This window comes from Pseudophryne corroboree, chromosome 4, assembly GCF_028390025.1.
Source record: "Pseudophryne corroboree isolate aPseCor3 chromosome 4, aPseCor3.hap2, whole genome shotgun sequence".
Classification (NCBI taxonomy): domain Eukaryota; kingdom Metazoa; phylum Chordata; class Amphibia; order Anura; family Myobatrachidae; genus Pseudophryne; species Pseudophryne corroboree.
The window spans coordinates 584,890,214-584,912,141 of NC_086447.1; the positions used below are offsets into that span (position 1 = coordinate 584,890,214).

Sequence of the window (21,928 nt, forward strand, 5' to 3'; positions counted from 1 at the left end):
CTATGCCTTCGATACTGCTGCTTCCCAGGATGCTTCCTTTGGACGCAGGGTTCTTGTGCCCGCTACAGTGCATCCCCTCCCATAAGGAACTGCTTTAGGACATCCCCTATGTCTATCCTTGTGGAGCCCAGTGTACCCCGCAGCAGAAAACGAGTTTTATGGTAAGAACTTACCTTTGTTAAAACTCTTTCTGCGAGGTACACTGGGCTCCACAAGGCGCCCACCCTGACGCACTTAGCTTCTTTGGGTTGGTATGGCATTAGCCGCTGACACTTCTACTGTCGTGAGAGTGTGGTGTATGTGGCTACTAACCGTTGTCGTCTCTTTTCCTGCTACTGCATTGTACTGGTTAACTAAAAACTGAGCTCCTGTGCAGGGAGTCGGGGTTATAGAGGAGTTGGCGCTATGCATTCTGGGAACAGTCAAAGCTTTTCAGCCTGTTGGTGCCTCGGATCAAGATCCTACTCTACACCCCCTATGTCTATCCTTGTGGAGCCCAGTGTACCTCGCAGAAAGAGTTTTAACAAAGGTAAGTTCTTATCATAAAACTAATTTTTCTATGTGATCCACTGATGAAATTAGTTATTTAAAAGTATATTAGTCCATAAAATATATATTGTATATTAAAAAAAACACATACATACTTAGTTTAAAACATGTCCACTTATCCATAGAAACTGATTATCCTAACTACCCTCGGTCCAAATCAATCTGGATAATTAATGTTCTACTATTGTCAATGTAGCCATGTTGAATAGTTGGATTATATTTGACTGTACATTCAGAAACATTACTTTTTAAGTCAAGCAGGATACTGGGGGCCTGATTCAGGGAATTACACAATGCCGATGTTCCATGGAACTGAGCGATAATCGCCAGACTGCACATGTGTTGCCTTTGCATTGCGCGTACGTCAAGGTGCCGCTGTGAACCCACATACAATGAGCATTTCGTAGCAAAGTGATTGACAGAAAGTGACTATTTGTTCGGTCTTAACATAGTGTTAGTGGGGAGTCGTGGTAAAAATGCAGCGGGTGTTATGGACGTTTTTGGGGTGTGTATCTGACGCCAGCTGCGAGCCCTAACATGCAAAAATATGGCATCTGTGTGACTACTGCTGGGTCCAGTCTGCGTAGCCATAGGGCTGCCTTTCAGCCTGATGTTCCTTGTTCTTGCGTATAGGCTGTATATATGTATGCAATTATGAATGAGTTGCGGGTGCTCCGGTGAGCATTTCTTTTCATTTCTGGGAGGCAGCTTCACTTACTAATATCAACAGGTGCGTTGCGGTGAAAATCGGACTTGCAGCTGCATTAGTGTACTTCTCTGAATAAGGCCTTGAATGTGGCCCATTTAATATGCTCTACATCTGACGGTCAATGTCTTTGAGCATTTTTTAGTACTACTGTTGCAGAACCTCTATAAGGTGTGGCTATTAAGTAACTTGTAAAAAGTCATTTGCATGAGCTAAAAGGGAGTGGGGGAACATTGACCTTGGACTATCCCAAAATGGTTTTGCAAGTTTCACCTTTCTCACACAGATATTTAGCTGCCTTTGAAGAAGTTGAGTTTGTCTTGTGCGATGTAAAAAATGTTACGTTTAAAAATAGAGCAACGTGTTAACTTAAAATTTTTAGTTAAATTGAACAAAATGTCCACTGAATCTTTCTGTATGCTAACCGTGGGTTACTGGACAGATTGCATGACACACTCACGTGTGTTTGAGTGGTACAAAAAATTTAGTGACGACTGTGAGGATGACTAGGATAATGAATGTCCCAGAAGGCCTTGCACATCAAAAACAAATGAACATGTGGAAAAAAAATTTGAAAATTGACCTCCGACTCCAAATGATAGCAGAAATGGTTAACATCAACAAATAAAAACTGTTAGGCGAGTTTTGCATCAACATCTTCAACATGACAAAGGTTTGTGCTAAGATGGTTCCAAGGCTTCTCACTACCGCGCAGAAAGAAAATTTGTATAGACGTTTTGGAACAAATTTAAGTGGATTCACATTGTTTAGATAAAGTTATCTATCATGAAACATGGATCTTCCAGTACGATCATGAGACCAAACAGTCCATGCACTGCAAAACACAATCATCACCAAGAACGAGGAAAGGGCATCAAAGCAAATCCGTAGTCAAAGCCATGTTAATTGTTTTCTTTGATACGACTGGGTACCAGTGAATCAATGTTACTACAAAAATGTTCTAGAAACTTTGTGGGAAAGAATCGGAAGAAAAAGGCCAGAGTTGTGGAAAAATGGTTTCATCCTCCATCAGGACAATGCACCAGCCCATACAGCTCTCTGTGAAGCAGTTTTTGGCCAAGAATCAGATTGCAGTGCCAGAACACCCTTCATACTCGGCAGATGTAGCACCGTGTGACTTTTCTTTTTCTTAGTCAAATCTGTACTCAAGGAAACCCTTTTGCATCAGTTACTGAGGTAAAGAAGAAAACGACAGAGCTGTTGAGACAGCTGCTAGATAATGAGCTACAGCACGGCTTTGACCAATGGAAAATAAGAATGCAGCAGTGTGTGGATGCAGAAGGGAGTACATAGAAGGGGGAACAGAGTTAAAATGCACTTAGTATAATTAAATGTCAATCAGTATCAGTCTCGTTGTTTAATACCAAAACCTCATAATCTGGGCCACATAGGCATATTTTGCATCCCTGCCTACATATCAAGCAACAAAACGTTTGTGTTAATGAAACCTATTAGTGTATGGTTTGTTTTTAGAAGTACACAGTATTGGGCCAGTTGCCCAATTGAAGCTGTTATTACATAATATTTGAACAGCTAACAAATTGCAATATTATCTATGAAGGGCTTTTTTTCTTCTCCAAAATATATGAAAATGGAATACAGTAGATAATATCTACTAGGAAAAAAATTACTTGCCATGGAAAATGAATGGTTATGATAATGGTTATTGGATGTGCGTGTACCACAAAAATGGTAGTGTACTTTTGCAGTTAGGTACTTGAACTTGTGACGTGAGTAATGGCAAAATAACCCTGCTAGATTTTTGTAATTTATTTATTTTGTTCCAGATATAGCTGCCAGGCATCGACCTATGGATACGATTCAGAAGTCGGTCAAGTTATTTGAAGATGAACGTTATAGAGAGATGCGAAGTAAAAATATAATTGGCCAAGTCTGTGATACCCCTAAGTCCTATGACAACGTTATGCATGTTGGACTTAGGAAAGTGACATTTAAATGGCAGAGGGGAAACAAAATTGGTAATTTTTTTTTTTTTAATTTGTGTTTTCATTGAATTCTAGAAGTAAATATAGGTAAGGGGATCTTAACAAATACTGTACTTGAAACATAGAATATAGTAGTAGATCCACTGATTAATTTACCATATGCCTTAACCTTGGTCCGTAATGTCTCCAGTAATCCCACACTGGTTTTCTGTAGAGCTGCTGCTGTTGCACTGTGTAGCATTAACCTCATTCACATGTATTGTGAAGTACAGAGAGGTGAGCTATAGACAACAGCTATGGCTCTTTGCATCAGGTGACAAGGAAGCACAACTGTTTGGGGCAGTACTGTGTGTAGAGCACATCAGAAGGAAATTAAACACTGGATTTAATCTTGGGGGTAGTAAATTGCAGTCTTATTTTTTTATTTTTTTGTGTTTATATGTCATGTATTTGTTTCCCTGAATTGCTAGAAAATAATATGAAATAGTCATACATAATAATAAGGCCTCATACAGCTATGCAAATATCCACCATTATATATTTGCATGCGTTCGTCATTGTTTTATTCAGTACCCTTCCAGTAAAAGTGACTGAGAAAGGGATTAAGTGTTAATCATTAAGTGTTATTCTGACAAGTGTGCCATAGTTGTGTATTTCTGTATTCTTGGAAGGCTCATTTTTGTGTGGAAAAATAGGTGAGTGCTTTCAGCCAGTGGATGGATTTGATATGTAGTGAGAGAGTGCTTGTGTGATCAGTTTTATCTTGTAATGCTCTTCTATGTTTGTATAGGTGAAGGACAGTATGGAAAGGTCTACACATGCATTAGTGTTGACACTGGAGAGCTCATGGCGATGAAAGAAGTAAGTTAAGTGATGTCTTGGGATATTTGTAGATTCATGTGCTATTTGTGTTTTTAAATATAGGTTTACTTTTGTAGCTGCAGCAGATAACATAAATGTGCGAATAAGTTCAGAGAAGAAAATGTAAGAATGTGCTAGCTAACAATATAGTTAAACATTTAATGTTGTAGATGTTCAGAGCTGTACTTAGGGTAGGCATCCCCTTCAGTTACGTAATATTGCTTTCAAGCTGCCTGCTTTATTTTATCTACTACATAATATGCTTAGATTCTGTCCCCACAGCTGTGCACTATAGATGTGGGGAAGCGGCAGCCCCTCCCATAGCTCTTAGTGCTGCTAGATAGACGTGGGGTACTTGTCTCTGCCCCACCTCCCTTCATGCACAGCACACTCTAGCCAAGCAAAGCTTCCCCACCTTTCCATACCACCAGTGCACCACAACACTCACTCTGCTCCCATCACCTCTCCCTCCTTACATCCTACCTGTACCATGAAATTTAGGGGAGCTGCTTCCAACCGCGCCCAGTGTAGATGCAGAGTTCATGTCGATATTGATAATATTTCTTATCATAAGTAAAATAGACATATCTTTAAACAAAAAATGTATGCGAAAAAGTAAAAATGTTTAAAATAGAAATAGTTCATTAGTAAGCATCTCTCCCAGGGTGAGGTGTTTACACGTACACAAGCAACAGAGAAAAGCATGGCAGAAGGATATGGTAGAGGAGAGCGGAAAGGGAGATGGGGGAACAGGGGTAAAGAGTGAGAGATGGGGAGAGCAAGATGATGGATCACGCATGATGAGGGAGAAACAGATGATGGGAAAGGGGGGCAGACATAGATATGGGGAGATTATAGAGAATCCAACGCACACGTTCTCTACCCCCAGCAAAAGCAGCAAGAGGAGGAGGGGAACAGGAGAGAGATGAGAAGGAAAGCAATAATGTGTAAGAAAAGTAGGATAATGGGGAGATGGGCAGCATATAAACCTCAAAGGAGACTGGCTATAGGGGACATAGTGCCCGGGGCACTGTCCTAACCCCCGCCAGTATAAATATTTATTTACAAATAGCGGGACTGAAGCACGCCATTACGGGGGCGGAGCTTACCCCTCACAGCTCACAGCAGCGCCATTTTCTCTACAACAGGCTGCAGAGATGCTGGTCCTTCCTCACACTGCTGCATAAGTATCAGGGTGAAAAACGGGGGGGGGGGGAGAGACAGTAGATTTGGTGCAATATATGTGTGTTATAAAAGCACTATAGGTCTCAGGCATTGTTTAGTGTTGTCAGAACCGTTGGTGATTGGTCTGTCCCCTATATGCCCAGTGTGTTTGTGAGTGGTGAATACACGTGTGTCGGCATGTCTGAGGCAGAGTGCTCTTCCCAGGAATAGACTGTATTAGGGACACAAACGGCTGTGGGAGTGACCCTGTCGGCACCGCCGACTCCTGATTGGGTAAATGTGTTGAATTCTTTGAATGCACATGTGGCTCTTATTAATAAGAGATTGGATAAATCTGAGTCTCAGAACCAGGCATGGAAGACATCTGTGGAGGATGTGTTGTTACAAGTCCAGACCCCCTCGGGGTCACAAAAGCGATCATTTGCTCAATTGGCAGACACGGATACCGACACGGACTCTGACTCCAGTGTCGACTACAGTGATAACAGACAGGCCAGCCATTGCATCTGCCTGGGTGAGTAGTGCTATCGAAAAATGGGCTGATAGTTTGTCTTCTGAGATAGATACCCTGGATAGGGATAGCGTTCTCTTGACACTAGGTCATATCAGGGACGCTGCAGCCTACCTAAAGGAAGCTGCGAGGGATATCGGCCTTTTGGGTTCGAAAGCCAATGCCATGGCAGTCTCAGCTAGGAGAGCATTGTGGATTCATCAATGGAATGCTGATGCTGATTCTAAGAGAAATATGGAGTCTCTACCATATAAAGGTGGTGTCTTGTTTGGTGACGGTCTCGCTGATTTGGTATCTACGGCTACCGCGGGTAAGTCATCCTTTTTACCTTATGTTCCTGCACAACAAAAGAAAACACACCACTATCAGATGCAGTCCTTTCGGCCCAAAAAATACAAGAGAGGCCGAGGTTCTTCCTTCCTTGCTAATAGAGGAAGAGGAAAAGGTAAAAGATCACCGGCAGTGGCAGGTTCCCAGGAGCAGAAGTCCTCCCCGGCTTCTGCCAAATCCACCGCATGATGCTGGGACTCCTCTGCGGGAGTCCGCACCGGTGGGGGCACGTCTCAAACTCTTCAGTCAGTTCTGGGTTCGTTCGGCCCTGGACCCATGGGTTTTGGAAACAGTGTCCCAGGGGTACAAACTAGAGTTTCAAGACGTTCCCCATCGCCGATTTTTCAAATCGGCCTTACCAGCTTCTCTTCCGGACAGGGAGGTGGTACGCGACGCAATACGAAAGTTGTGTCAAAATCAGGTCATTATCAAGGTTCCCCCGTCACAACAGGGAGAAAGATTTAATTTGAGTCTATTCGTGGTCCCGAAGCCGGACGGTTCGGTCAGTCAATCCTGAATCTAAAATCCCTCAATTTCTACCTAAGAAAATTCAAATTCAAGATGGAATCTCTCCGGGCAGTGATCTCTAGTCTGGAGGAAGGGGATTTTATGGTGTCGGTGGATATAAAGGATTGCATGTTCCCATCTATCCTCCGCATCAGGCTTACCTGAGGTTTGCAGTTCAGGATTGTCATTACCAATTTCAAACATTGCCGTTTGGTCTGTCCACGGCTCCGAGAGTTTTCACCAAAGTAATGGCGGAAATTATGGTTCTCCTGCGCAAGTGAGGAATCACAATTATCCCGTACTTGGACGATCTCCTGATAAAGGCGAGATCCAGGGACCAATTGCTGGCGATCTCCCTGACAGTTCTGCAAGAACATGGTTGGCTCCTAAACTTGCCGAAATCACAGTTGGTGCCGACGACGCGGCTGTCCTTTCTGGGAATGATTCTGGACACAGAATTACAGAGTTTTTCTTCCAGTGGAATAGGCTCTGGAAATTCAGAACCTGGTCAAACAAATTCTGAAACCGGCAAGAGTGTCAATCCATCAATGCACTCTGTTGCTGGGGAAAATGGTGGCGGCTTCCGAGGCCATTCAGTTTGTCAGATTCCATGCAAGGGTGTTTCAGTGGGATCTGTTGGACAAGTGGTCCGGATCCCACCTTCACATGCACCGAAGGATAATCCTGTCTTCCAAGACCAGAATCTCGCTCCTGTGGTGGCTGAACAGCTCTCACCTCCTAGAGGGGCGCAGGTTCAGGATCCAGGACTGGATCCTAGTAACCGCGGATGCGAGTCTCCGAGGCTGGAGTGCAGTCACACAGGGGGAAAACTTCCAGGGAAGATGGTCAAGCCAAGAAACTTGTCTACACATAAACGTTCTGGAATTAAGGGCCATTTACAACGGCCTTCTTCAAGCGGAACATCTTCTGCGCAATCTGCCCGTCCTGATTCAATCGGACAATGTAACAGCAGTAGCGTACATAAACTGCCAGGGCGGAACAGAAGCAGAGCAGCAATGGCAGAGTCCACGAAAGTTCTCCGCTGGGCGAAAAAACATACAAGCACTCTGTCAGCAATCTTAATTCCAGGAGTGGACAACTGGGAAGCAGACTTCCTCAGCAGACACGATCTCCATCCAGGGGAGTGGGGTCTTCATCAAGAGGTCTTCACAGAAGTGACAAGTCTTTGGGGAGTTCCTCAAATAGACATGATGGCGTCTCGTCTCAACAAGAAACTTCAGAGATATTGTTCCAGGTCGCGGGACCCTCAAGCAATAGCAGTGGACGCCCTAGTAACACCATGGGTGTTTCAGTCGATGTATGTATTCCCTCCGCTTCCTCTCATTCCGAAAGTACTAAAGATCATAAGTAGAACAAAGGTTCAGGCGATCCTCATTGTTCCAGACTGGCCAAGGAGGGCTTGGTATCCAGATCTTAAGGAATTACTCATAGGAGATCCCTGGCCTCTTCCTCTGCACGAGGACCAGTTACGACAGGGGCTGTGCGTGTATCAAGACTTACCGCGGCTATGTTTGACGGCGTGGCGGATGAACGCCGGATCCTAGCCCGAAAGGGTATTCCCTGTTAAGTCATTCCCACGCTTCTTCAGGCTAGAAAAGGGGTAACGTCTAAACATTACCACCGTATTTGGAGAAAATGTGTCTTGGTGCGACTCCAAGAAGGCTCCTATGGAAGAATTTCAGTTAGGACGTTTTCTCCACTTTCTACAAGCAGGTGTGGATGCGGGCTTAAAGTTGGGCTCAATTAAAGTACAGATTTCAGCCTTATTGGTTTTCTTTAAAAAACAATTGGCCTTCCTTCCAGAAGTTCAGACTTTCGTGAAAGGCGTGTTGCACATCCAACCTCCTTTTGTGCCTCCAGTGGCACCATGGGATCTTAATGTGGTGTTGCAGTTCCTTCAATCAGATTGGTTTGAACCTTTACAGAAGGTACGGTTGAAATTTGTCACTTGGAAAGTGGTCATGCTGTTGGCCTTAGCATCCGCAAGGCGGGTATCGGAGTTAGCGGCCTTGTCTCACGAGCCCTTATTTGATCGTCCATAAAGATAGAGCAGAGTTGAGGACTCATCAACAATTTCTGCCGAAGGTGCTGTCGTCGTTCCACATGAACCAACCTATTGTGGTGCCTGTGGTTACTGACGTCTTAGTGGAGTCGAAGTCTCTCGATGTGGTCAGAGCTTTAAAAATTTATGTCGCCAGAACGGCTCAGATTAGGAAAACAGAGGCTCTGTTTGTCCTGTATGATCCCAACAAGATTGGGGCTCCTGCTTCCAAACAGACTATTGCACACTGGATTTGTGCTACGATTCAGCGGGCTCATTCTACGGCTGGATTGCCGTTACCGAAGTCGGTGAAGGCCCATTCTACTAGGAAGGTGGGCACGTCCTGGGCGGCTGCCCGGGGGGGGTCTCGGCGTTACAACTTTGTCGAGCAGCTACTTGGTCGGGTTCAAACACTTTGCTAAGTTTTACAAGTTCGATACCCTGGCCGAGGAGGACCTCATGTTTGGTCAATCGGTGCTGCAGAGTCATCCACACTCTCCCGCCCGTTCTAGATCTTTGGTATAACCCCATGGTTCTTATGGTTACCCCAGCATCCTCTAGGACGTATGAGAAAATAGGATTTTAATACCTGCCGGTAAATCCTTTTCTTTTAGTCCGTAGAGGATGGTGGGCGCCCGTCCCAGTGCGTACTGTATCTGCAGTTATTAGTTATGGTTACACACGGGTTGTTATGTTATAGTCAGCCTGTTGCTGACATTGTTCATGCAGTTGGCTTGAGTTCTGTTGAATGCCATGTTGCGTGGCATTTTTGCGGTGTGAGCTGGTATGTATCTCACCTTAGTTTAACAATAATTCCTTTCCTCGAAATGTCAGTCTCCCTGGGCACAGTTCCTATAACTGGAGTCTGGAGGAGGGGCATAGAGGGAGGAGCCAGTTCACACCCATTCAAAGTCTGAAAGTGCCCATGTCTCCTGCGGATCCCGTCTATACCCCATGGTTCTTATGGTTACCCCAGCATCCTCTACGGACTAAGAGAAAAGGATTTACCGGTAGGTATTAAAATCCTATTTTTTCCATTGCAGTTTAGATTTCTGTTTGAACACACCCCACCCATATAGAACACTTTCTGCACATGTTACATCTGCCCAGTTGCTTATTAATTTGCTTTACTTACAAACATGAATCAGGCCCATAGTCAGCAACAATACTCAAGCAGACTGTGGCATTTAAGTAATGCTCAGCTGGAATATAAGGGCCTAATGAAAAGAAAAGCAAGCCAAGAAAACATTACACAACCACCATCCTGACTGGACAAGATGGATTCTGGTGGATTATGCTAAATTCTGATCCTACCATCTGTATCTTGCAGCAGAAGTGGAGATTTAATCCATCAGATTTATTTTTTCAACCTCGGCCTTCAGTTTTCCAAACTTAATGATCCTATGATAATTGTTTCCTATATGTAGCTGACAGGAATGCAACCTGATGTGCTCTGCTTCTGTAGCCTATCCACTTCAAGTTTGTCTCTTCTGGTTGGCTTGTACCCATCTGGGCATTATTTTACCTCGCTCATTAACAAGGCATTCTCACAGGGGGAGAATTGGGAGGATGTGTTTTCCGTTTTGCACACCATTCTCTGCAAACTATGGAGACTGTTGTGTTTGAAAATTCCCATAAGGAAGCAGCCGTTTGCAATATACTAAAACCATTCAACCTGGCACTAACAATCATTCCTCGTTCATAGTCACTTAGATCATATTGTAAACATCCTGGTGTTTGATCTGAACAGTAGCTGAGCCACTTCTTCATGTCTGCAGACTCTGCTGCATTGGGTTGCTATAGCTACAGATGGAGCTTCCGTCGTCTTTGCCTGTCTAGTCGCAGGCATGCACTCCCGGCGTGACTAGGCGATCCATCAGACTATTCACGCCGGGAGTGCACAGAGACGCTCCCATTCAGAGCGTCTCTGTCCGGGTACGGAGACGCTCTCCATTCAAGTGAATGGGGCGCTTCTCCGTACGGCCGCGCGCGCCAGTCCAGACGGAGATACTCACAGAGACTAGGTGCGCCCAGGCGGACGCGCCTAGTCACAGAATAAGGACCGATAACAGAGGCTCCATCTGTAGATCTGTTTATTATCCGTTATTTATGTAGCGCACGCTTATGCCGCAGCACTTTTACAGAGAGTATTTGGCCATTCACATCCGTCCTTGCCCCAGTGGAGCTTACACTCTATATTCCCTGTCACATATGCACACATGCATACAACACTAGGGTTATTTATTTATTTTGTTGGGAGCCAATTAACCTACTGGTATAATTTTAGATTGTGGCAGTGAACCAGTGTACCAGGAGGAAGCCCACTCAAGCGAATCCAATGTATATTAAAAAAAAAAAATTGTATATGTAGAAATAATATATATAAAATTGTTTGACCGTCAATTGTTAATGACCATATAATATATATTGTATTTGTAACTAAAACATTTTATTTGTCTGAAAAGGGCATTGCATTAGTCTGATTTTATGTTTGCCAGCCATTCAGCAACCAGTAGATAGGAGACCTGCAACATAGTGACAAACTGAGGCGTCTGTTGTTGGGTTGTAAAACTTGATACTTTTCAGTTAATGAAACCCATTTGACGCTCGTCTTCATTGAGTTATTGTTGCCTAGATACAAAACAATTCATCCTGACCTACTTTCAGAAACATGACTCAGTCCTGACAGCAATGAAAGCCTGTTGTCAAGATACTAGATAGTAATGATTTGGCTCAACCTCTGCTAAGACTTACAGGCATCGCGTTGTGTGTGTGTTTTTTTGCCAGCTGAATGATTTTTACGTCCTTCGGTATTAGTAATAGTAGAAATCTTTTATTGCAGTACTTTTCCTGCAAACAAAAATGGGTCTATGCAACAGTTTACCTCAAATCATGCGATAAGTTGCAGCATAGACCCATTTTTATTTTAGGAAGTAATATATAAAATGAGTAACCGTTTCATCATTCAGTAGTTTGCTAAGCTAATGTAGCTGCCATATGGCCTCATCCGACACTGTCTCCAGCCCCCCACCATGTGTTTTCTCCAGCTCATGCTTCCCCATGTATCTTTCCAGCCTCATGCTCCCCCCCCCCCCCCCCCTCCAGCTTTTTTTCATGACTGTTCCCACCTCTCGCTCTTTCTTCTATGTCCCCCCCTCTCTGCATGTGTGTACGGGGGGGTCCTGTGAGTGTGGCAGGGAGCATCACATAGGGCAGAGAGGTTCCCAAACTCTGTCTTAACAGTCCAGGTTTTAAGGATATCCATGCTTGAGCACAGGTGACTTAATTAGTACCTAAGTCAGTTTGATTTACGGTAGCCATCTGGATTCAAACATGGATATCCTTAACCTGGACTGTTTGCTCAAGGTGCTCGCTGGTTGAGAAGTGTGGCTAATTCTAATATCCAATGAGAACTGTGGCACTAAAAGGACAATACATGTGATTTACATTATATCTTGAAAGCGATATGACTTTTGGGGTGACAACTCCAATTTATGAGCTTCGCTGAAAATGTTTGGAAGATTTCTGTAACAATGTGTCTAGAAAGACACATTAAAATACATGCGTACAGTTATCTGCTCTTACTATGTACATACAGAGGAAGTACTCCGAACGTACCATACCCCAGGCTTCCTCATACGTTACATTCATTATATACAGTGGAATAAGATTATTATTATTATCCAAATTACGGTTTATGTTTCCCTGTACATACATAGAAAAATTAAGGAAAATTAATTAAATGTGTTCCTATTTAATACATGAATATTTCTCTGACGTCCTAGTGGATGCTGGGACTCCGTCAGGACCATGGGGATTAGCGGCTCCGCAGGAGACGGGGCACAGAAATAAAAGCTTTAGGACTAGGTGGTGTGCACTGGCTCCTCCCCCTATGACCCTCCTCCAAGCCTCAGTTAGGTTTTTGTGCCCTTTCGAGCAGGGTGCAATCTAGGTGGCTCTCCTAAAGAGCTGCTTAGAAAAAGTTATTAGGTTTTTTATTTTCAGTGAGTCCTGCTGGCAACAGGCTCACTGCAACGAGGGACTTAGGGGAGAAGAAGTGAACTCACCTGCGTGCAGGATGGATTGGCTTCTTAGGCTACTGGACACCATTAGCTCCAGAGGGATCGAACACAGGCCCAGCCATGGAGTCCGGTCCCGGAGCCGCGCCGCCGACCCCCTTGCAGATGCCGAAAAGTGAAGAGGTCCAGAAACCGGCGGCAGAAGACTTTTCAGTCTTCATGAGGTAGCGCACAGCACTGCAGCTGTGCGCCATTGTTGTCAGCACACTTCACACCAGCGGTCACTGAGGGTGCAGGGCGCTGGGGGGGGGCGCCCTGGGCAGCAATGATAATACCTTGTTCTGGCTAAAAATACATCACATATAGCCCCTGGGGCTATATGGATGTATTTAACCCCTGCCAGGTCTCACAAACACCGGGAGAAGAGCCCGCCGAAATAGGGGGCGGGGCCTATCTCCTCAGCACACAGCGCCATTTTCCTGCACAGCTCCGCTGCGAGGAAGGCTCCCAGGACTCTCCCCTGCACTGCACTACAGAAACAGGGTAAAAAAACAGAGAGGGGGGGCACTTTTTTGGCGATATTGATATATTAAGCTGCTATAAAGGAAACAACACTTCTGTAGGGTTGTTCCTATATATTTATAGCGCTTGGGTGTGTGCTGGCAAACTCTCCCTCTGTCTCCCCAAAGGGCTAGTGGGGTCCTGTCTTCGATAAGAGCATTCCCTGTGTGTCTGCTGTGTGTCGGTACGTGTGTGTCGACATGTATGAGGACGATGTTGGTGTGGAGGCGGAGCAATTGCCGGTAATGGTGATGTCGACACCGGAATGGATGGCTTTGTTTATGGAATTACGTGATAATGTCAGCACGTTACAAAAATCAGTTGACGACATGAGACGGCCGGCAAACCAGTTAGTACCTGTCCAGGCGTCTCAGACACCGTCAGGGGCTGTAAAACGCCCTTTACCTCAGTCGGTCGACACAGACCCAGACACGGACACCGAATCTAGTGTCGACGGTGAAGAAACAAACGTATTTTCCAGTAGGGCCACACGTTATATGATCACGGCAATGAAGGAGGCTTTGCATATCTCTGATACTGCAAGTACCACAAAAAGGGGTATTATGTGGGGTCTGAAAAAACTACCTGTAGTTTTTCCTGAATCAGAGGAATTGAATGAAGTGTGTGATGAAGCGTGGGTTAACCCCGGTAGAAAACTGCTAATTTCAAAGAAGTTATTGGCATTATATCCTTTCCCGCCAGAGGTTAGGGCGCGCTGGGAAACACCCCCTAGGGTGGATAAGGCACTCACACGCTTATCAAAACAAGTGGCGTTACCGTCTCCTGAAACGGCCGCCCTCAAGGATCCAGCTGATAGGAGGCTGGAAACTACCCTGAAAAGTATATACACTCATACTGGTGTTATACTGCGACCAGCCATCGCCTCAGCATGGATGTGCAGTGCTGGGGTGGTTTGGTCGGATTCCCTGACTGAAAATATTGATACCCTGGATAGGGACAGTATTTTATTGACTATAGAGCAATTAAAGGATGCTTTTCTTTATATGCGAGATGCTCAGAGGGATATTTGCACTCTGGCATCGAGAGTAAGTGCGATGTCCATATCTGCCAGAAGAAGTTTATGGACGCGACAGTGGTCAGGTGATGCGGATTCCAAACGGCATATGGAAGTATTGCCGTATAAAGGGGAGGAATTATTTGGGGTCGGTCTATCGGATTTGGTGGCCACGGCAACAGCCGGGAAATCCACCTTTTTACCTCAGGTCCCCTCCCAACAGAAAAAGAAACCGTCTTTTCAGCCGCAGTCCTTTCGTTCCTATAAGAACAAGCGGGCAAAAGGACAGTCATATCTGCCCCGAGGCAAAGGAAAGGGTAAGAGAGTGCACCAAGCAGCTCCCTCCCAGGAGCAGAAGCCCTCCCCGGCTTCTGCAATGCCCTCAGCATGACGTTGGGGCTTTACAAGCGGACTCAGGGGCGGTGGGGGGTCGACTCAAGAATTTCAGCGCACAGTGGGCTCACTCACAGGTGGACCCCTGGATCCTGCAGGTAGTATCTCAGGGTTACAGGTTGGAATTCGAGAAGTCTCCCCCTCGCCGGTTCCTAAAGTCTGCTCTGCCAACGTCTCCCTCAGACAGGGCGACGGTATTGGAAGCCATTCACAAGCTGTATTCTCAGCAGGTGATAGTCAAGGTACCCCTCCTACAACAGGGAAAGGGGTATTATTCCACACTATTTGTGGTACCGAAGCCGGACGGCTCGGTAAGACCTATTCTAAATCTGAAATCTTTGAACCTGTACATACAAAAATTCAAGTTCAAGATGGAGTCACTCAGAGCAGTGATAGCGAATCTGGAAGAAGGGGACTTTATGGTGTCTCTGGACATCAAGGATGCTTACCTGCATGTCCCAATTTGCCCTTCACATCAAGGGTACCTCAGGTTCGTGGTGCAAAACTGTCATTATCAGTTTCAGACGCTGCCGTTTGGATTGTCCACGGCACCTCGGGTCTTTACCAAGGTAATGGCCGAAATGATGTTTCTTCTGCGAAGAAAAGGCGTATTAATTATCCCTTACTTGGACGATCTCCTGATAAGGGCAAGGTCCAGAGAACAGCTGGAGGACGTAGTAGCACTAACCCAAGTAGTGCTGCAACAGCACGGGTGGATTCTGAATTTTCCAAAATCTCAATTGACCCCGACGACACGTCTGCTGTTCCTGGGAATGATTCTGGACACTGTTCAGAAAAAGGTGTTTCTTCCGGAGGAGAAAGCCAGGGAGTTATCCGAACTTGTCAGGAACCTCCTAAAACCAGGAAAAGTGTCTGTGCATCAATGCACAAGAGTCCTGGGAAAAATGGTGGCTTCTTACGAAGCGATTCCATTCGGCAGATTCCACGCACGAACTTTTCAGTGGGATCTGCTGGACAAATGGTCCGGATCGCATCTGCAGATGCATCAGCGGATAACTTTGTCTCCAGGGACAAGGGTGTCTCTTCTGTGGTGGTTGCAGAGTGCTCATCTGTTAGAGGGCCGCAGATTCGGCATACAGGACTGGGTCCTGGTGACCACGGATGCCAGTCTGAGAGGCTGGGGAGCGGTCACACAGGGAAGAAACTTCCAGGGAGTGTGGTCAAGCCTGGAGATGTCTCTTCACATAAATATACTGGAGCTAAGAGCGATTTACAATGCTCTAAGCCTGGCAAAACCCCTGCTTCAGGGTCAGCCGGTGTTGATCCAGTCGGACAACATCACGGCAGTCGCCCACGTAAACAGACAGGGCGGCACAAGAAGCAGGAGGGCAATGGCAGAAGCTGCAAGGATTCTTCGCTGGGCGGAAGATCATGTGATAGCACTGTCAGCAGTGTTCATTCCGGGAGTGGACAACTGGGAAGCGGACTTCCTCAGCAGACACGATCTACACCCGGGAGAGTGGGGACTTCATCCAGAAGTCTTCCACATGATTGTGAACCGTTGGGAAAAACCAAAGGTGGATATGATGGCGTCCCGCCTCAACAAAAAACTGGACAGGTATTGCGCCAGGTCAAGAGACCCTCAGGCAATAGCTGTGGACGCTCTGGTAACACCGTGGGTGTTCCAGTCAGTGTATGTGTTTCCTCCTCTGCCTCTCATACCAAAAGTACTGAGAATTATACGGCAAAGGGGAGTAAGAACGATACTCGTGGCTCCGGATTGGCCAAGAAGAACTTGGTACCCGGAACTTCAGGAGATGCTCACGGAAGATCCGTGGCCTCTACCTCTAAGACGGGACCTGCTTCAGCAGGGACCGTGTCTATTCCAAGACTTACCGCGGCTGCGTTTGACGGCATGGCGGTTGAACGCCGAATTCTAAGGGAAAAAGGCATTCCGGAAGAGGTCATCCCTACCCTGGTAAAAGCCAGGAAGGAGGTGACTGCGCAACATTTATCACCGCATTTGGAGAAAATATGTTGCGTGGTGTGAGGCCAGGAAGGCCCCGACGGAGGAATTTCAACTGGGTCGATTCCTACATTTCCTGCAAACAGGATTGTCTATGGGCCTCAAATTAGGGTCCATTAAGGTTCAAATTTCGGCCCTGTCGATTTTCTTCCAGAAAGAATTGGCTTCAGTTCCTGAAGTCCAGACTTTTGTAAAAGGAGTACTACATATACAGCCCCCGGTTGTGCCCCCAGTGGCTCCGTGGGATCTTAATGTAGTTTTGGATTTTCTCAAATCCCATTGGTTTGAGCCACTCAAATCGGTGGATTTTAAATATCTTACATGGAAAGTAACCATGCTACTGGCCCTGGCTTCAGCCAGGAGAGTGTCAGAATTGGCGGCTTTATCGTATAAAAGCCCATATCTGATTTTCCATTCGGACTGGGCAGAACTGCGGACGCGTTCTCAGTTTCTGCCTAAGGTGGTTTCAGCGTTTCACCTGAACCAGCCTATTGTGGTGCCTGCGGCTACTAGCGATTTGGAGGATTCCAAGTTGCTGGACGTTGTCAGGGCATTGAAAATATATATATTTCAAGGACGGCTGGAGTCAGAAAATCTGACTCGCTGTTTATACTGTATGCACCCAACAAGCTGGGTGCTCCTGCTTCTAAGCAGACGATTGCTCGTTGGATTTGTAGCACAATTCAACTTGCACATTCTGTGGCAGGCCTGCCACAGCCTAAATCTATCAAGGCCCATTCCACAAGGAAGGTGGGCTCATCTTGGGCGGCTTCCCGAGGGGTCTCGGCATTACAACTCTGCCGAGCAGCTACGTGGTCGGGGGAGAACATGTTTGTAAAATTCTACAAATTTGATACCCTGGCTAAAGAGGACCTGGAGTTCTCTCATTCGGTGCTGCAGAGTCATCCGCACTCTCCCGCCCGTTTGGGAGCTTTGGTATAATCCCCATGGTCCTGACGGAGTCCCAGCATCCACTAGGACGTCAGAGAAAATAAGATTTTACTTACCGATAAATCTATTTCTCGTAGTCCGTAGTGGATGCTGGGCGCCCATCCCAAGTGCGGATTGTCTGCAATACTTGTACATAGTTATTGTTACAAAAAAATCGGGTTGTTATTGTTGTGAGCCGTCTGTTCAGAGGCTCCTACGTTTGTCATACTGTTAACTGGGTTCAGATCACAGGTTGTACGGTGTGATTGGTGTGGCTGGTATGAGTCTTACCCGGGATTCAAAATCCTTCCTTATTGTGTACGCTCGTCCGGGCACAGTATCCTAACTGAGGCTTGGAGGAGGGTCATAGGGGGAGGAGCCAGTGCACACCACCTAGTCCTAAAGCTTTTATTTTTGTGCCCTGTCTCCTGCGGAGCCGCTAATCCCCATGGTCCTGACGGAGTCCCAGCATCCACTACGGACTACGAGAAATAGATTTATCGGTAAGTAAAATCTTATTTTCTTATTCATTGTTTTCATTCTGTAAAATATTTACACATTATAGATTAGAATATTTTTTATTAGCTAACCATAAAATGTCTAACAATCTAGTCTGGATAGATTTAGGAGTATTTATGCATTTTTTTTTTTTACCACTTGCCTGGCATGGTCGCATCACATGCGACCATACCAGGCTGGGCTTTCCCTGACATGGTCGCATCTGAAGCGACCAGTCAGAAACGCCCACTGGGTGGCTGCTGGAAGCTAATATTCCAGCAGCTGCCAAAGTCAGTGTGACCTCCCAGCCCCACTGGACCTGCGACTCCGCCCCCGGTGTGCCCCAATCACTGCTAGGCACAGTGATTGGACAGACCATCTGACCCCCCTTCTGCCTGCATTAGTGATAGCCGCGGCTGTGTCTTCCCCCGTCTGCCCTGAACACTGCGGCCAGCACCCTCTCCTGCCGGCATCACTAAAGAGAATAAGGTAGCGGTAGCTGCGACTCTGCCTCCCTGTCTGTCCCGATCACTGCAGCTAGCAGATATCGGGCAGCCTATCTGTGCCCTTTCCTGCCGGCGCCACTGAAGGAAGTGACTGCAGCCCTGCCTCCCCCATTCCTCCCCTCCCCGTATGTTCCATTCACTGCGACCAGCAGCGATGGGCCAGTCTAGGGGCACCAACCTCCTCGTGGCACATCACAGCAGATGCGGCTCCCAGTGTGGATGGAAGTCCTGCAAGCATTAGTGTTAGAATATAAAATATATATATAATACGTGCTCCCTGCCCTGTCCTGTCTCCACCTCCTCTTAGTAGCCCCACCCACCCTCTCTGACAACTACACCTACTCGTCCCGTTCCTCCCTCGCCACGGCTCCACTTTGTCCCAATCCAACCCCTGCTAATCTCCATCCTCACACCACCTATCCCTTTGTCCCATACATCACCCTTTCCCATCCGACCCACTCTATATACATATAAATATGTTAATACAGTCGTTTTTTATTTGTTTGTCTCAACTATAAAACATTTTTTTTAAATGTCCCCAAACGTGCAGATTTTTTTTAATTTAATTATCACATTATGTAAATTATAGCTATTAAAACTTGATTTTGCATTTTTGGTAAAAGAAAATATATTGAAAAAAGGTTTAAATAGCTATTAATTACCTAATTTGCTAATAAAAAAAATTGACAATTTTGGGGACATTTTTGAAAAAAATATTAGCCAGTTAAGTGGTTAATAGAATATTTTTATTCAAAATAGGATGTCAGATACAGATATCGCATAGCTCACATGGAACATGTGCATCACACATATGCACCATAGCATAATAAACCATGGAAAGAGCGTATGGAAAAGAAAGCACCACATACAATACATTGTGAAGTGCCTAAATCATAAGTACATACAGGTATCAGTAAACCCCAGTATTATAAGTGCACATGGGAACAGGCAAATACTCATACCAAATAAATTTGCGAAATCCGTAAGCAGTATAATAGCCATCATTAAACTTTTACATAGTAATTTGCATTTGCAAACAACTAGCTAACCTATAAAAAAAAAAATATATAGAAAACAAAAATTAAGAAAAAAAGAGCGAGAAGTGAAAGCACCATTACAAAACACTCATAGCACGGCATCCACCCTGGGCCCATCAAGACCCATCAACCTATTATCCACTATAAGAGAAGATCGTGGGAGGAGTATGGAGAATCTAGCCAGGAAGACCAGATTTTTTCAAAATTTAGAGGTTGTATTATGTTTCATATAGATGTAGCGGTCTTTGGAAAGAGTATTATTCACCAGGGTCTTGAATGCAGAAATTGAAGGACTTTTAGGAGCCATCCATGGTCTCGCAAGACATACCTTAGCTAAGGAACATCCCCAAAAGACAAAACTGCGGGGGTGAGAGAGTCCCCAGATATTCCTGTTCCCTCCACAATCAACCTGATCCCAGACCAAAACACACGCACCGACGGACAATCCCACACGAGATGCCAGAAGGAACCCACATCAACACCACATTTAGGGCAGACGTCTGAATGATCAGTCCCAAATTTAGCCAGTCGAACCGGTGTCATGTATGTTCTATGTAAAATAAAAAACAATCTGTTGGAATCTAAGGGACTTAGTGACTGCACCAGGTTACTCCAAGGCAAGAGCCCAGTCTTCATCTATAGGGCCTAAATCTCCCTCCAATTTCTCACGAAGACTAGATAGAGGGTCCGTATGAAGTTTAGCTAGGAGATATACATAGGCTAAGGAAATCGCCTTAACTCGACCCAATTTACTTACAAAGGTCTTAATGGGAAATGGGAGGATAGTAGGGGGGGGATTCCATGAACGGAGTCTGTAGAGCATGCCGAAGATGTACATATCTATAGAAATATGAATTAGGTAAATTGAATAGTCTTTCAGTTGCTGGAAAGATTTTAATGTGTCATCTGTGTATACAGTAGGTGGGATATGGAAACAATGGATCTAGGAGCCCAAACCTCCCGCCCTGCAAGAGTATTTAATTCAGGGAGCCAACTAGAGTACCAGAGGGGAGTATCCGGATCCAAGCTATCAAATTTGAGAAGAACCCTCAGGGCCTGACAGATTTTCGTAGCCTGAAAGACAATAGGAGGAGAAAACTGAGATATGTTTCAACTCAATAAAACCTGCGTGGGAGAGAGGCCAGGAAAGTAGCATTGGATAAACACCCAGTGTAGAGAATCGACACTAGCATCTAGCACCCAAGCACTACGGTGCGCCAACTGAGCGGCATAGTAATACATTTGAAAATTAGGTAGTGCCAATCCGCCATCACATCGCAGCCTGGTGAGAGTATTCAGCAGTATGCTGGGTCTTTTGTTAGCCCTTATTAAAGATAATAAAATACTGTTCAATTTCCTAAAATATACTGGAAAGATATAAACAGGGGATTGCAGAATAATATACATAATTTTAGGAAGTAATAACATTTTGATGATGCTGACCCTATCGCTAACGGAAGCTTGCACCAAGTTTTGGATTTACGCGTAATTTGTTGCATGAGCGGGTCGAGGTTCAAAGGTATGAAGTCAGAAGGGTCATTTGTAATTTGGACACCAAGGTACTTTAAATTGTGCTGTCCCAGCAAAGCGGCAAAGAAATTTTAGGAACTGTAGGAGGAGTACCAATAACTGGCATTATAAATGATTTAGTCCAGTTAATATGGAGACTAGAATAACCACCGAATTCCTCAATCACCTGCAACAAAATAGGCATAGACGTGGCATAGTCCTGCAAAAATAACAACAGGTCATCTGCATAAAGGGCAATCTTATCTGTGCGAGGGCCTGTAGAGATTCCCTTGATACCCGGGTGCAATCTAATTAGAGAGGCCAAAGGCCCAATGGCCAGGGCAAACAACATGGGGGAAAGGGGGCAGCCCTGCCTAGTACCACGGGATAATGTAAAGGAGGAAGAAACATAACCATTTACCGAGATCCTGGCACTCTGTTGTTGGTATAGCAATTTAGTCCACCGTATATAGGGCTTAATCAGGAGTTGATCGCAGCAGCAAATTTGTTAGCAGTTGGGCAAAATCATGTGCACTGCAGGGGGGCAGATTTAACATATGCAGAGAGAGTTACATTTGTGTGGGGTGTGTTCAAACTGAAATCTAAATTGCAGTGTAAAAATAAAGCAGCCAGTATTTACCCTGCACAGAAACAAAATAACCCACCCAAATCTAACTCTCTCTGCAAATGTTATATCTGCCACACCTGCAGTGCACATGGTTTTTCCCAACTGCTGACAAATTTGCTGCTGCGATCAACTCTGAATTACCCCCATAGTTAGGCCCGAAGCCCATA

The 21,928-nt window shown here is 45.4% G+C and overlaps 1 protein-coding gene across 7 annotated transcripts in view; it reads left to right on the forward strand.

Annotated features, from left to right (window-relative positions):
* The window catches only part of MAP3K4 (mitogen-activated protein kinase kinase kinase 4), a 219,894-nt gene that overhangs the window by 183,826 nt on the left and 14,140 nt on the right, over nucleotides 1-21,928 (forward strand). For all 7 annotated transcript variants that reach the window (XM_063917525.1, XM_063917526.1, XM_063917523.1 and 4 more), the window contains 2 exons: nucleotides 3,064-3,255; nucleotides 4,013-4,083. In XM_063917525.1, coding sequence (XP_063773595.1) covers nucleotides 3,064-3,255; nucleotides 4,013-4,083 — 263 coding nt within the window. The remainder of the gene's footprint in view (nucleotides 1-3,063; nucleotides 3,256-4,012; nucleotides 4,084-21,928) is intronic.